At 34.6% G+C, this 15880-nt stretch overlaps 1 protein-coding gene across 1 annotated transcript in view; it reads left to right on the forward strand.

Moving 5' to 3' along the window:
- C2CD5 (C2 calcium dependent domain containing 5) overlaps positions 1–15880 on the forward strand; it is a 105070-nt gene that overhangs the window by 74162 nt on the left and 15028 nt on the right. The window contains exons 16-22 of the mRNA XM_042781783.1: positions 4387–4527; positions 6790–6853; positions 7231–7292; positions 7487–7585; positions 8301–8390; positions 8858–8945; positions 11306–11392. Of these exons, the coding sequence (XP_042637717.1) occupies positions 4387–4527; positions 6790–6853; positions 7231–7292; positions 7487–7585; positions 8301–8390; positions 8858–8945; positions 11306–11392 (631 nt within the window). The remainder of the gene's footprint in view (positions 1–4386; positions 4528–6789; positions 6854–7230; positions 7293–7486; positions 7586–8300; positions 8391–8857; positions 8946–11305; positions 11393–15880) is intronic.

Consider the following 15880-nt stretch of genomic DNA (forward strand, 5'->3'; position numbering starts at 1 on the left):
GCCAGCTGTCTGGTTAGCAGGCAAGTGTCTTAGCCACTATGCTACCAGAGAGGTGTAGTACCACTTAATCAAACTTTATGAACGTAGCTCATTGAACCAGAGGTTATCGATGTGAACTGCAAAACGTTTAGAGTAACAGTAGCAGTTGCGAAATTTCATTAGGAATCAAACATACATCAAATACTGAACATTCGATCCATGATACAATAAATAGAGACCTAATAGAACTTTAAACTTACTACATAATTATAAAAAGTGTGCTATCTAGTAAGAATGATATTGCCCTAAAGAAGTCTAAAGAACTGATTTAGAAAGTTTCCTTACTTACCAATTTTGAAACCAAAGCAAATTATTTTGCCTTTGAACTGCACCTCTTTCTCATTTTGAAGTCAATTATAATACTCAGTAAAGTTTTTCTTGTTGTTATTGTTGTTGGTTGTGGTGCTGTTGAGTTGGCTTTGACTCATAGCAACCCTGTGTACAAGAGAACAAAACACTGCCTGGTCCTGTGCTGTCCTCACAATCCTCGTTAAGCCTGATTCCATCATTGCAGCCACTATGTCAATCAGTCGCATTGAGGGTCTTCCCCTTTTCTGCTGACTGTCCACTTTACCAAGCATGATATTCTTCTTCAGGGACCAGTCCTTTCTGACAGTAAGACCAAGTACTGTGAGGTGATGTCTGGCCATCTAAGGGAGACTCTGGCTATACTTCTTCAAAGGCAGATTTTTTCCTTCTTTCGACAGTCCATAGTATTTTCAGCATTCATTACCAATACCACAATTCAGAAGCATCAGTTTATCTTCAGTCTTCGTTATTCATTGTCTTGCTCTCACATGCATATGAAGCTATTGAAAGTACCGTGGCTCGGGTCAGGCACACCTTAGTCTTCAAAGTGACATCTTTGCTCTTTAACACTTTCTAAAGGTCTTTTGCAGCATATTTGCCCAGTGCAGTACATCGCCTGATTCTTGACTGCTGCTTCCATGGGCATTAGTTGTGGATACAAATAAAATGAAATCCCTCACAGCTTCAGTCTTTTCTCCATTAATCGTGTTGTTGCCTATAGGTCCATTTGTGAGGACTTTTGTTTTCTTTATGTTGAGGTCTAATCCATACTGAAGCCTGTAGCCCCTGATCTTCATCAAGAAGTGCTTCCAGTCATCTTCACTTTCCACAGGCAAGGTTGTGTCATCTGCATACCGCAGGTTATTAATGAGTCTTCCTTTAATCCTGATGCCATGTTTTTCATACAGTCCAGCTTCTTGGATTATTTGCTCAGCATACAGATTGACTACGTATGGTGAAAGGATACAACCCCGATGCACACCTTTCCTTATTTTAAACCATTCATTATCCCTCTGTTCTGTTGGAACAACTGCCTCTTGGTCTATGTACAGGTTTCCAATGAGCACAATTAAGTCTCCTGGAATTCCCATTCTTTACAATGTTACTCATAATTTGTTGTAATCCAGTCAATGTGTTTGCATAGTCAGTGAAACACAGGTAAATATCTTTCTGGTATTCTTTGCTTTCAGCCAGAATACATCTGACATCAGCAGTGATATCCCTTGTTCCACGCCCTCTTCTGAATCCAGCTTGAATTTCTGGCAGTTCCCTGTCAATGTACTGCTGCAACTGTTTTTGAATTGCCTTCAGCAAAATTTTACTTGCATCTGATACTAATGATATTGTTTGATAATTTCCACATTCTGTTGGATCACCTTTCTCTGGGATGGGCTTAAGTATGGATCTCTTCCTGCCAGTTGGCTCAATAGCTTTCTTCCAAATTTCTTGGCATAAAGGAGTGAATGCTTCCAATGCTGCATCCATTGAATGGTTGAATGTTGACCAGTTCTTTTTGGTATTTGCCCTTAGACTCCATCAGTATTACAATTTGATGCTTGAATTTTTTTCTTCAGTTCTTTCAGCTTGACAAATGCCAAGTTCTTCCCTTTTGGTTTTCTAATTCCAGGTCTTTGCACATTTCATTGTAATACTTTACTTTGTGTTTTTGAGCCGCCCTTTGAACTCTCCTGTTTACCTCTTTTATTTCCTCATTTGTTCCATTTGCTTTAGCTACTTTCCATTCAAGTGCAAGTTTCAGTCTCTTCTGACATCCATTTTGGTCTTTTCTTCCTTTCTTGTCTTTTTAATGGCCTTTTGTTTTCTTCATGTATGATGTTCTTGATGTCATCCACAGCTTGTCTGGTTTTGGGGCATTGGTGTTCAATACGTCAAGTCTGTTCTTTAGATGGTCTGTTAATTAAAGTGGGATATAATCAAGGTTGTATTTTGGCTCTCGTGGTCTTGTTTTAATTTTCTTCAGCTTCAACTTAAACTTGCATATGAGCAGTTGATGGTCTGTTCCATAGTCAGCTCCTGGCCTTATTCTGAGTGATGATATTGAACCTCTCTCACCTCTTTCCACAGATATAGTCAATTTGATTTCTTTGTATTCCATCTGGTGAGGTCCATGTGTATAGTTGCTGTTAATGTTGTTGAAAAAAGGTATTTGCAATGAACAGGTCCTTGGTTTTGCAAAATTCTGTCATGTGGTCTTTATTGTAATTTCTATCATGAAGGCCATTATTTTCCAACTATTGATGCTTCTTTGTTTCCAACTTGTGCATTCCAATCACAACTAATTATCAAGAGATCTTGATTGCATGTTTGGTCAGTTTCAGACTGCAGAGGTTGGTAAAAATGTTCAAATTCTTCATCTTTTGCTTTGGTGGTTGGTGTGTAAATTTGATTAATAGTTGTATTAACTGGTCTTCCTTGTAGGCATATGGATATTATCCTATCAAATTTATATAGGGCAGATTAATTTGGAAAGCAATGGATATGCACGTACTCCATAAATCATTATGTTAAAAAACTGTAGTGCTTGGTAATCTTTTTGTAAGATAGGTACAAGGAATAAACTTTTAAAACTTTCTTACTGAATAACTTTCATAGGTAATTTATTTGTTTATTAAAAAGGTAACTCTCTTACACCATCAATAAGTTCTGCCTTTTTTATTTGTGCTTATGTTCTTCTGGTACTTCTTGTGGTGAGCACATATATTCTAGCCATTTCTGAGTTTTGACTCTGTCAAGCAAGGAACTCTCTTGGTGCAGTGGTGAAGACATTCATCTGCTAACCGAAAGGTTGGTGGTTCAAACCTATCAGCCACTCCACAGGCGATAGAAACCCTATGGGGCATTTCTGCTCTGTCCTTTTGGGTCTCTGTGAGTTGGAATTGACTTGATAGTAGTGGTTTTATTTTTTTTTTTGGTTTAATATTCAGGCACCAGCTAACCCATATAAAATGTACACTAACTAAAAAGTAACTATAAAAAGTTCACTATTGTAACTACCTAAGTTTATTTGGGAGTCTGTGTGGTGCAGATGATTAACATGCTCAGCTGCTAACTGAAAGGTTGGAAGTTTGAGTCACCCGGAGGCACCGTAGCAAAAAGGCCTGATGATCTACTTCTGAAAAATCAGGCGTTGAAAACCCTATGGAGCACAGTTGTACTGTGACACACGTGGGGTCACTGAGTTGAAATCAGCTGGATAGCAACTGGTTGTTTGTTAAAGTTAATTTAGCTCTTAAAGTTAATTTAGCTTAATCATATAGCAAATATATGCATATTTATATGTATACATGTTGTTGTTGTTATGTGCTGTCGAGTCCCGACTCCTAACAACCCCTCCTTGGGTTTTGGAGGCAGTATCAGTACGGAAGTAGATTGCCCACCCTTCCTTCTGAGGAGCAGCTGGTGGGTTTGAACCACCAGCCTTCTGGTTAGCAGTCAAGTTCCTTAGGCACTAGGCTACCAGAGCTATATATACATATGTACACATACATATTATATGCCAGACTTAACTGTGTAGAATTTTGAAAAAAATTGCCCATCAAAAGAAGAGGCATAAAAGATCAAAATCCTGTTTGGAGACATAAATCTTTTATGGCCTTTGAGGACTTTTATATGCCTGATAGAAAATAATGATAGCCTAAAGTGCTGGAATTCCTCACCTGGAAGAGCTACTTATTCCCTGCTTGTTGTAGTAGCCTACACTAGATGTCAGTGTTACCTTGCTATAGCTGACACATTTATAAATTTCTCAATTAGTGTATCAAGAAGGCTGTTGTTACAGAATAAAGGAAATATCCTTTATAGAAGTTTATTTTATTAGTCATAAAGGTTGTACTTAGAGAGACTTCTTGAAATATATTTTACAGACATTTTTTCCCCACCACAGGTAATTGTCTTAATTTCTTTTTCTTTTTTGGGGGGTTGGGGTGGGAGGTAAGGGGTTAGTTGTCTAATTAAAAAATTTAAAACCAAACTGAAAAGCCAATCTTATACAATAAAAAGGAACCATATTTCTTTTAGGAGATATCTGAAGAGATTATAGGATCTCCCATCCCAGAACCTAGGCAACGCTCAAGACTTTTAAGATCTCAGTCAGAAAGTTCTGATGAAGTTACAGAATTAGACCTTTCGCATGGAAAAAAAGATGCTTTTGTTTTGGAGGTAATATTGCATTGGACTAATTTCTTAAAGCTTTTTTAAGACATGTGTTTTTACAGTCAGATACTAAGTTGATACTGTAGTTTTATATTGTTACAACTGTTATAAATATTACAAATACAGAATTTATATATATATATACACACACATATGCATATATATACACATGTATATATATAAAAATCACTACAATTTAAAATAGCAGAACTTGGTCATACATGTTTTGTTCAGCACCAAATGGCCAATACAATAATGCAGATGGTTCTGGGAAAACTAATATATGGATTGAAATATAATTAAAAGAATATTAAACCTGTGGAATGTTTTTTTTCTCCTAAACTTGAATGAATTTAAAAAACTAAAGAGTTTTTTCACTTGTCTGCTTTATTACCTGTTTTATATATTATAATGTATTACTTAGTTACAACATTTTTATATGTGATATAAAATAATATGAGCACTGAATTCTGAGTATAATGTTTTCTTAACTGCTTTCAGAAGATTTAATTGAATTTTCTGATACAAAATACATTCAGAACATTTTAGTAACTTTCCTAGAGAATAATGAGACATAACAGTTTTTGGAGCCCCTTCACTCACAAATGTGCTCCCTTCAGTCCCCCTTAATAGAATATTTAGCTTAGCAAGAAATAGAAGATAATCTTTGGATAATGAAAGCAAGGAATGTAAATGAGGATACTCAGAAATGATGTTGTAGGATACAAATTGAGAGGAATCAAAAATCATGCTCTGATTTCATTAAAGCTGGAGAAGAATAATTCTTGGGTGGGATTGGAGTCTCAAGAAGTCTGAAACAATGAGTGTGATCAGTAATATGTCAGTAATCAGACAGGAGCAAGACCTAACTTAGGGGACAATGTTAATTTGTAGGAGAACATGGGTTATGATTTTTCTTTATATTACTCTGTAGTCTTAAGAATTAGGTAAATGAGGCGTGGTGAAAGAATATGGCAGGTCAAGGAGGTAAAAGGTTCTTCTAGAGTACTATAAGGCCTGGTGATCTACTTCTGAAAAACCATATATTGAAAACCCAATGGAGCATACTTCTGCTCTGACACACATGAGGTCACCATGATCAGAGTCTACTACACGACAACTGGTTATTGAAGGTGTAGTCTGACAATGTGTAGCATCAGCACCACCTGGGAGCTTGTCAGAAATGAAAATTCTTATGCCCCATCTCTGAACTAGAAGATAAAAATTTCAGTGTGTGGTCCAGGAATCCGTTTAGCATACTGTCCTGGTAATTGACGCTAAGCATTAACTGAAGTCTGAGAAGCACTGATCCTAAAAAGTATTATTGATATCTCTGATCCTGGGATACGGGCTAAGTAGTACTTGAGTTGAATGTGGGCTGGGGACTGAGAGGAATGGGCAGATTCGCTAAGAGAAGGAGCAAAGAGGGCATTGTAGTTGGAGAATGCATGAAATCTTGAGTGTGGAGTGTTTTAGGGAATAGTGGGAATATATGTCCAGCTGGGTATTTTCATTCTTTATTATTTGCAGTGAAGTACTGTGGTATAGGAAAGACACTGTTTCAACTTACTACTTTTAGAGCTGCCTTTAAATTTATCTGTTGTAAAACAGTACTGTATTGAGTTTAAAAAATTGTTTTTTATTGCAATCTGTTGATAAAAATAAGTTGAGATATAATGACTGCAAGTCTTTTGAAACATGTTCTTAGAATGAGAAAAGATTTTTTCCTTTTTCGCCGTGTACTTTATATGTAAAATAGTCCATTTAGTAGTATGTGTACAAGTATTTGTGCAGTTATAAGAATATTTTGTGATTATTACCATTGAGAAATTTAGATACTAGATTTTTTTTCAAGTTATATGTTTTAACATAGGGATGAATGAGTCTACTTTTCCTTGACCATTGTGTTTTCTATTTAGAAAATTAAAATGAATTTTTAAAATCTGAAGTGATTCTACATCTGCTACTTATTAGTTTTTTATTTTTTAATTTTATTTTGTTATTAAAATATATACAGCAAAACATACAACAGTTCAACGGTTTCTACACGTACAATACAGTGACAGTGATTACGTCCTCTGAATTGTGCAACCATTCTTACCCTCCTTTTCTGATTTTTTCCTACCCCATTAACATAACACTCACTGCCCACTAAGGTTCCTGTCTGATCTTTCTAGTGGCTACTGCCACTTTGATCCCATATAGATGGTTCTTAAAAGAATGTTCCAGGCAGACATTTTTCACTAGTGTTAATCTTTATATTTTCAGATTGATGACACAGATGCCATGGAGGATGTACATTCTCTACTTACTGATGTTCCTCCACCTTCAGGTGAATGGAAAGCCTTTGAGATGAAACTAATTTTGCATATCGTTACGTTAGTTGATATTTGTTACAGTATTAACTTTATTTAAAAGGCTTTACCAGTTTCAGTCACATCCTGTCTTTGCATTCATGTTCCAAAGCTAAGAAAACGTAATTTAAAAATATTTACATTAGAAATTAGGTGAAGCTGAATTTTAATGCTTTTATGTTTATAAATGAAATTTGTAGATATTGAAAGATTGTTTAAACTCTAAATATGTACTTTTAAAGAAAAAGAATGTAAAGATCTTGTAGTTAAGACTTCATGTAATAATTGAAAAATGTTATTTTTTGACAAAACAAATTAAATACTGTCGTGTTTTAATTCAAATTTATTTTGACAGGCTTTTATAGTTGCAATACAGAAATTATGCCTGGTATAAATAATTGGACATCTGAAATACAGGTAAAACTTCTGTTCTTAATTGTACAAATATTACACAAAATGTTTCTTTTGACCTCCTTATTGCAGTTAAATGCTATCCTTATTGCTACTCCATTAGCTATTATTATTGTTCATTAATTGGCAATTTTACCAACTCTTACGGTATTTAGTTAAAAATAATACAGCAACATGTGGTTCTATCTCTTCTTGTTTAGATGTTCACATCAGTAAGAGTCATCAGATTAAGTAGCCTTAACCTGACTAATCAAGCTCTTAATAAGAACTTTAATGATCTCTGTGAAAATTTGCTCAAGGTAAGAACCTTCCGACTGACTAAAAGACTCCTAAGCCTTTTTTTTTTTATTAAAAACTTTTAATAAAAGAGAGTCTTTTATTAAGATTCCTAAGAGTTTAGGAGCTCTAGCATCATAGTGCATAAGGCACTTGACTGCTAACCAGAAAGCTGGAGGTTCAAACCCACCAGCCATTCCTCAGAAGGAAAGTTGGGCAGTCTGCTTCCTTAGTGATACCGCCTCAGAAACACAAGGAGGGGTTGCTTTGAGTTGAGGCCGACTCGATGGCACATAACAACAAAAGAAAGAGTCAGGAAATTTTAAAAACAGTGTATATATTAGAAATACCTTACATAGTTACTGGCTGAGTTATTTTTATTTACATATTCTTAAGCATGTCTGTCATCAGGTGAAATTCTAAAGTTGTCTTCTCCCTCTTAATATATAAAATAAATATAATTTATAAGTTATATAATAGCTTTAAATGTCATAAAAATGTATTCTGTATATGCCAATTTAAAAACCTCTATATTTTTTATATGTATTGATAAATACAATTCAATCTTACTAATTAAATATTAAGAATGGATTTTTAATGTATGACTAGACAAAATAAATTAAATCAGCTTTTTTAAAATGCTTTCTATTTGCCATCTTATGTGAATTTAAAAAAATCAGGTTTTACAGATTTTTAAGTTAAAAGAAGTGACATTAACTAGTATTTTCTATTGCACAGAGCCTGTATTTTAAACTACGATCCATGATCCCCTGCTGCCTTTGCCATGTAAATTTTACAGTATCTCTGCCTGAAGATGAACTAATTCAGGTAATTAAGATTCAGTCTATTATTAAAGAAGATTTCTAGCTTTTATCTGATCTGTTTTCATATAATTTTACTGCAGTTAAAACACTTAAGTGCAGACTGTTTTCCCTCAAATATTTGAAAACGTATGTTCTCATGAAGCTGTTTCTTTTGTCTGAACTCTATAGTCATTTGCAGGTGGAATCACACATGTACTCCAGCATGTGTACAGTAATATGTATACTTGTCTGGAGAGGCTTACCGGGGAGAAGGTTCTTGAGTGCTTCCTGGAGTATCTAGGTGTAGCTGTACACATTTGGTTTAGTTATAATCTGAATGTCTGAGTGTATGTGTAATTCTGTTGAGTATCTTAAACAGGAAAGGCAACAGAGAAAATTGTATAGGCTTTTTCGTGATACTGAAAAAGATTTGTGAGAAGCTTATTTTGGCAATGATTATCCTTCCTAATCATGTTATTTCTGTGATTCTAGGTTACAGTCACAGCGGTTGCAATAACTTTTGATAAAAATCAGGCTTTACAGACCACAAAAACACACGTTGAAAAGTCATTGCAAAGAGGTAAACCTTTAATGGATGAGAAGTGCAGTCCATGTTTGCCTATGTTACAGTTCAGTAATAAAATGCAAAGGACTGGTAGATTAAGTAAATGACTTATTTCTTAAAGAGATATTACCTTTTTTTTTTTTTCTGTTCATCTATACCAAGATAATTTCATGAAATTATAAGCATATAACTGACTTGTTATTTTTCACACATGACTAGGTGTTTGACTGGTTTTTAGGTAGAGAATGATGCTGTTATCTTAACTTTGATTATAGGACATTAAACCCATTCCTCACTTACTGACATGCTTAGGTTTCAAAGACCAGGTCATTATGTGAAAGTCAATGTTATATGAAAATGGAGGATGACCACATCAGATCACAAAATGGAGGATGACTGCGTAATTACATAAATGCCAGATTACATCATTACATAACTGCCAAAACACTGAGAATCATGGTCCAGCCAAGCTGACACATAATGTTTACCATTACAACAAATATTAGTCTCTCCTTGTACCTTGACAACCATTATTGTCAGATGTACACTGTTAATACACAAAATATTTGGATAAATTTTTTACTATTGTGGTAAATGTGAAATTTTGATTAATGAGATAGTTCATAAGTGAGGGAGTAGGTATCATGCTACAGTAATTCAGAGGATTCTATCCTAGAATCTTTAAGGAAATCTTCAAGGCATCTGAGAACACACTGATGAAGTAACCAAAATTGTGTGTCAGTGCATTTTATCAGGAAAGGTTCCATAGAATCCAAAAGCTTCTCAGTTGTCCTTAATCCAGTAAAATTTAGGATTAAGGATTAATATATTCCAAAGAAACCCTAATTATTAGAAACCAATTATGTCTTCTGAGCTAAAAAAAAAAAAACCAGGAAAAATGTTATACTTTCTAAAGTTTAAATGACTTACTGGCTAAATAAAGTACATTCATAATTAGTAGGTTTAATCTAAATTTTAAAAGTTGATTACATTCTATAATATGGTATTGATAGAATTTGAACATCGAGTTAATATCAAATGAAACCCACTGCCATTAAGTCAATTCTGACTCACAGTGATGCTATAGAAGGAGGGTACCCATAGGGTTTCCAAGGCTGTAAATCTTTACAGAAGCAGACTGCCTCATCTTTCTCCCACAGAGTGACTGCTAGGTTTGAACTGCTGACCTTTTGCTTAGCAGCCCAGTGCTTTAACCACAGTGCTACCAGAGTACCTTAATGTAAAATAGATGCATTAAAAGACTGTGTGTTCAGATATTTACCAAAGAAGATAGATAACTAGTTTAAGTATCATAGAACAAGTAAGCTACAATATATAGCATTAAAATAATTTTAAAAAACCCAGTTGCCCGCTAGTTGATTCCAACTCTTACTCATGTTGATCCCATGTGTGTCGGAGTAGAACTGTGCTCTGAGGGTTTTCAGTGGCTAATTTTTCAGAAGTTGATCACCACATCTTTTTTCTGAGGCACCTTTAACCCACTGCCATCAAGTCAGATATGACTCATAGCGACCCTTCCTTGGTTTTCCAAGCCATTATCACTACGGAAGTAGATTGCCCAGCCTTCCTTCTGAGGAGTGGCTGGTGGGTTTGAACCGCCAGCCTTCTGGTTAGCAGTCAAGTGCCTTAGGCACTATGCTACCAGAGCTCTGAATCTCCATTTTGGTTAGTATCTGAGAGCAATAACTGTACTACCCAGGGATTCCATAATAATTGTTATTGAATGTTTATTATTTACAAAGTGCTGTGCTAAGTGTTTATAGGTATTACACTTTTTAAATGTCATAATAGTCCTAGTAGGGAAGGTAGTACCATTCTTCGATAAAAGGTCCCCATGGGAGAAACCGAGGAAAAAATAACCAGAATAAATCAGGAAAAAATTTTTATACAGTAGTAATATATATAAGGAACCCTGATGGGCAATGGTTAAAGCATTTGGCAGCTAACTGAAAAGTCAGCAGTTTGAACTCTTCACCAGCCACTCTGCAGGAGAAAGATGAAGCAGTCTACTTCCATAAAGATTTATAGTCTTGGAACCCTATGCGGCAGTTCTACTCTGTCCTACCTGTAGGGTTGCTATGAGTCAGAATTGACTCGATGTTACTGAGTTTTGGGTGGGAGAAGATGCATATCTTATAAAAACCAAAATCAAACTCAATGCCGTCGAGTCGGATCTGACTCATAGCAACCCCTCCTTGGGTTTCTGAGGTGGTATCACTACGGAAATAGACTGCCCAATCTCCCCTATACATATATCTGTCTATGTGTGTGTATATAATTCCAAGTTCTTAAATTTGTTTTTAATTAATAAATAGATCATTAGTAAATAACACATACTTTACTTGCCTTTTAAGCCTCCACAGACAATGAAGAACTTCTGCAGTTTCCCTTAGAACTCTGTTCGGATTCACTTCCTCCTCATCCTTTCCCACCAGCTAAAGGTTGGTTAAGTAATGGAAATGAAAATACAGATTCTAGTTCTGGTTTCTTTTATATGTGTCCTCGTTACAGGCAATCTTACTTAATCTTGAAATGAAATTTAGTTCTCCATTACCTCACTGTATGGTTTTTCATGTTCATAAAGGGGAGAATAATTGTGCTCCTCCTATTTTAATTTCTCAAGTAAATTCATCATAAATTATTAAGGGAATTTTCCATTTGATATTCCATTCTCATATCTCAAATGTCTTATAGTTTTATTTTCAAAGATTTTAATTTCCCAAGTAACTGTTTGCACAATATATTTGTTATTTGTATTATATTTAGTATATTATCCAGCAATAGTTGAACTTTTATAAAAAATTTATGGATTTTCATAGACAACAAAATACTTGTTTTTTTGTCTGAAGGTATATACATACAATACATATATACATCCATACATATATGCATATATACATACATTCATATACACACATGGATTTTAGATGGAGAGGAGAATGCAAGTGAGAAATGAGCTTCCTGTCTTTCATGCGCCTTGCCTGTTATTAAGAAACGTTGTGTATGTGCAAGCTACTGCCATTTTTCCAAAGCAAAATGATTACCCTTTTAATTTAATAGCAGTAAGTCACCTTTGAGCTGTAAAATCTTTGGAGAAAAATGGAAGGTACCTTTTTTGTCTACATTTTTATTTTAGTGCAGTTTTTATCATAAAAATTTTCAGAATTATTGTAGCTGGTTTCCTAGCATTACATATGCAATAAATGTAGTTTTGTGTTTTTACCTAAATTTTTTGTTCTGAGGGATGTATGTTATTTGAAATCAAATTGGCTTTTCTAATTGTTACATTTTTAAGTGAAATTGTTATATCATTTATCTTGCTAATTATTTTATCTGATATAAAATTATGTAGTTTTATATTCACATTGCATATATGTCAAGGAATTTTTCTGTTTCAGGTCCAGGTCTATCTATGTGATAAATAGGTATTATTTCCTATTTTAAAGATGAAAAGATAAGCTGTTTTCAGATCCTAAACTTTCTAACATGATAACGTTGGTCTTGTTTTCTTTCTGACTTTATTTTTTTGTTTGGAATTCCATAGAGAATTTTAGCACACATAAACTTCCTCAGAAGGACCTCTGGTGGCGTTATGATTGAGGCATTCAGCTGCTAACTAAAAGGTTGGTGGTTCATATCCACCGGGTGCCCCAGTGGGAAAAAGATGAGGCAGCCTTACAGCTTTGGAAACCCTGTTGGGCAGTTCTCTGTCCTATAGGCTTGCTGTGAGTTGGAATGGACTTAGTGGCAGGGGATGTGCTTTTGGTTGAAACTTCCTTGGAAGAATAGAGAAAGAAAATGAAATTTAAGGTACTCTGAGTCAAATTTATAAATTAAATATAAAATAGAACTATCCAGAACCTTCCCTAGATAACAACTTTTCTTTTTTCATATACCTACATTAAATGGAAACTTGTATTTAATTCAGGGTTAGTTCAAAATTACTTTCAAATAATGAGAAAAAAAAAAACCCCAAACTTGCTGCCATCAAGTCGGATCCAACTTATAGCAACCCCTCCTTGGGTTTCCGAGGCAGTATCACTACAGAAGTAGATTGCCAAACCTTCTTTTGAGGAGTTGCTGGTGGGTTTGAACTGCCAGCCTTCTGGTTAGCAGTCAAATGCCTTAGGCACTACCTTCCCTGCAATGGGGGAGGGGATCCTAATCTAAGAAAAAAATGAAAACCTTACAAACAAAAAATATTTGATTAAATGCTAATCTAAGGAAATTGGTATCATAGCCTTGGGATCCCTATTAGCACAATTTTACTATGTTGTTACTATGTTGTTAATTCTGCAGAAGATTAGATTTAAAGCATAAGTTTACCTTATCTGTGTTGATAGCTTACAGTTTCCACAAGAGCTTTCAGAATGTTTTCAAAGATAATTATTATCAATGTTTATTGTGGCCGTTAGTATATTTTGTGCAGAATGACACTTTTTGAACGGAAGAACAAAGAAAGAAGAATTTGAGTAGAATAAGTTATATCTGAGTAGTAGCTAAACCATAAACCAATCCAAACTCACTGCCGTTGAGTCGATTCTGACTCATAGTGACCGCCTTTGGGTTTCCAAGGCTTTAAATCTTTACAGAAATAGACTGCCTCATCTTTCTTCCACGGAGCAGCTGCTTTGAACCACTAACCTTTTCGGTTAGCAGCCAAATGCCTTAACCACTGCACCACAGAACTCCTTGAGTAGTATCTAAAATACTTGCAGATTGTTTTATGGAGCATAAGAGGGGACCATGTGATAGAGTAAAAAAGCAACAGACCTGGATTCTCTTCTCAGTAAAAGTTTTGTTGTTGTGTGAGGACTTGGGCAAATTATTTAACCTCTTTGAACCCCCAATTCCCTCCTCATCTAAAATGTAAAAACAAATGTAAAAAGATTGCAATTGTTTTTAGCCTTTAGAATTCTGTGGTTTCTTGGGTTTCTGTAGTTTGGGTCTTTAATTATTACCATGTTTATTTTATTAAAAAGGAAATAAGAGCCAAATTAGTGCATATGATCACACTGAGCTTCTATAATTAAGTTACAATTTGATTTTCCCAAATAGCTTCTAATCAGTTAAACCTGTATTTTCAAAACTCTGCTCCTCAGAGCCATAGAGGTTCTTTGGATCCAGGAGACAAGGTGGGCAGAGGACATGGGGAGGATGGGGGTAGTGAAAGGGTAAGTCTTTAAGCCCCTTATTTCTCTGGCCTAGAGCAGCTTCATTTCAGTGTGATTTTACAGATTGGTCTTCTATGTGTAATTTGGTGTGAAGAAAGGGTTTTAAACAGTTTGAAAACCACTGAATGAGATCATGTTACTTTTATCATTATTGTCATCATCATCATCGTCATCAGTACCATCACATCTAGTACTTATGTATATAATCTGTATAAAACTTTTTACACTAAGTATTTACCTAAAAACCTATGTACTTTTCCTTGAATATTACATTTTAAAATTGTCATCAGTAAACACTAAGAAATGTATCTGTACTTTTTTGTAAATAGTTTTGTAAATTTTGGTTTGTGTTGCATGTTTATTTATTGTCTTTGCATCTTCAAGTCCTTTTTGGAGGACATTTAAAAAAAAACACATTGCTGTTAAGTCGGTCTCGACTCATAGTGATGGATCCTATAGGTCAGGAGGACGTGGGCTATATTAAATACATTTTTAAAAGTTATCTCAAATTATGTTGGAAGATGGAGGGTGAGATGGATTTTCAAAAGGTCTGTGAAGGATGCGGTCACTGAGTGTGATGAGGGAAGGCTTTGAGTAAAGTATAAAAATGTCTGGGAAAGGTTAAACAGCAGTTTGGAGGAGATAGGCAGGAGAGAAAAAGGTAAGAGTGTTGGAAGAACGGCTCAAAAGACCTGTCTCCTTTCTTATATGCAACCGTAGGATGCTTGAACTATAGTCAACAACTAGCATTAACAGAGTAAATAAAGACATAGTTTTTATACTTTTAAGTCAGTGAGCTTAGCTGATAGAGCTTTTTCTTTTTTTAATTAAAAAACTCGGTCTTCAGGTTTAGTTTTTATATTCTTAGCACAATAGGACCAATGTTCAAATTAGTTGTCTTTTATGTTGGCAAAGTAGTTTCACGGTCCAAGCACAGAGTACTTGTTAATGCTTCCATCTTTTCGTTTGTAGATAAACCTTTCCTTATCTTTTTATGTTACTGAGAGAGGCTGAATGTCATGTGAAGATGTTTCAACTGCACGTATCTAGAGGAAACCTAGGCCTGAATTGTCCATCCATGTTCAATTTTTTTCCTTTTGTCTTTTGTTATATCTGATTTTGTTTCTCAAGGTAACAAAATAGTTTGATATATGTCTTAAATTCATGGTTGCTTTGTTGTTACCTTGCTCGTGACCTTGATTTTTTCAAGTATTAAAAGATGCTGAGCCTAACTAATTTTTAAAGGGATATTAAAATCACTTAAAAGTCATTAAAATTCATTGATGAATACTATGAGAAGCATAGGTGATATGGAATCAACATAAACTATTTTTATATGAGGCACCAAGTTACTGAGTGAAAACAGATAGCAATAGCAAGGTTTTGGTACCATTTCTGTAATAATTTTGGCCTCATTATTAATATCTACACCTCAATTTTTCTTTGAAACTATGTTCAAGAGACTTAAAACATGATATGTATTGCAAAAAGAGATAGAGCAAATTCAGTAAAAGTGGAGATTCTGGGTAAAGATAATTCAGCCATTTGTGCTATTTTTTATTTTATTTATTTATTTTTTTGGTAAGCCTAAAAGCAAAAATGTCAAAAAAAAAAAAAGACTAGTAAGATTTTTCTGATACACTGGAGTTGATCTAAGAAATTATGCACATGTACTTTTTATAAAATATTAACTCATTATTCTAGACAAAGACCTAAATATTGGATAACCCTATTGTAGACTTAAAAAATTATATT

Source organism: Orycteropus afer, unplaced genomic scaffold, assembly GCF_000298275.1.
Source record: "Orycteropus afer afer isolate SDZICR_OR568_19922 unplaced genomic scaffold, OryAfe1.0 scaffold00171, whole genome shotgun sequence".
Classification (NCBI taxonomy): Eukaryota; Metazoa; Chordata; class Mammalia; order Tubulidentata; family Orycteropodidae; genus Orycteropus; species Orycteropus afer.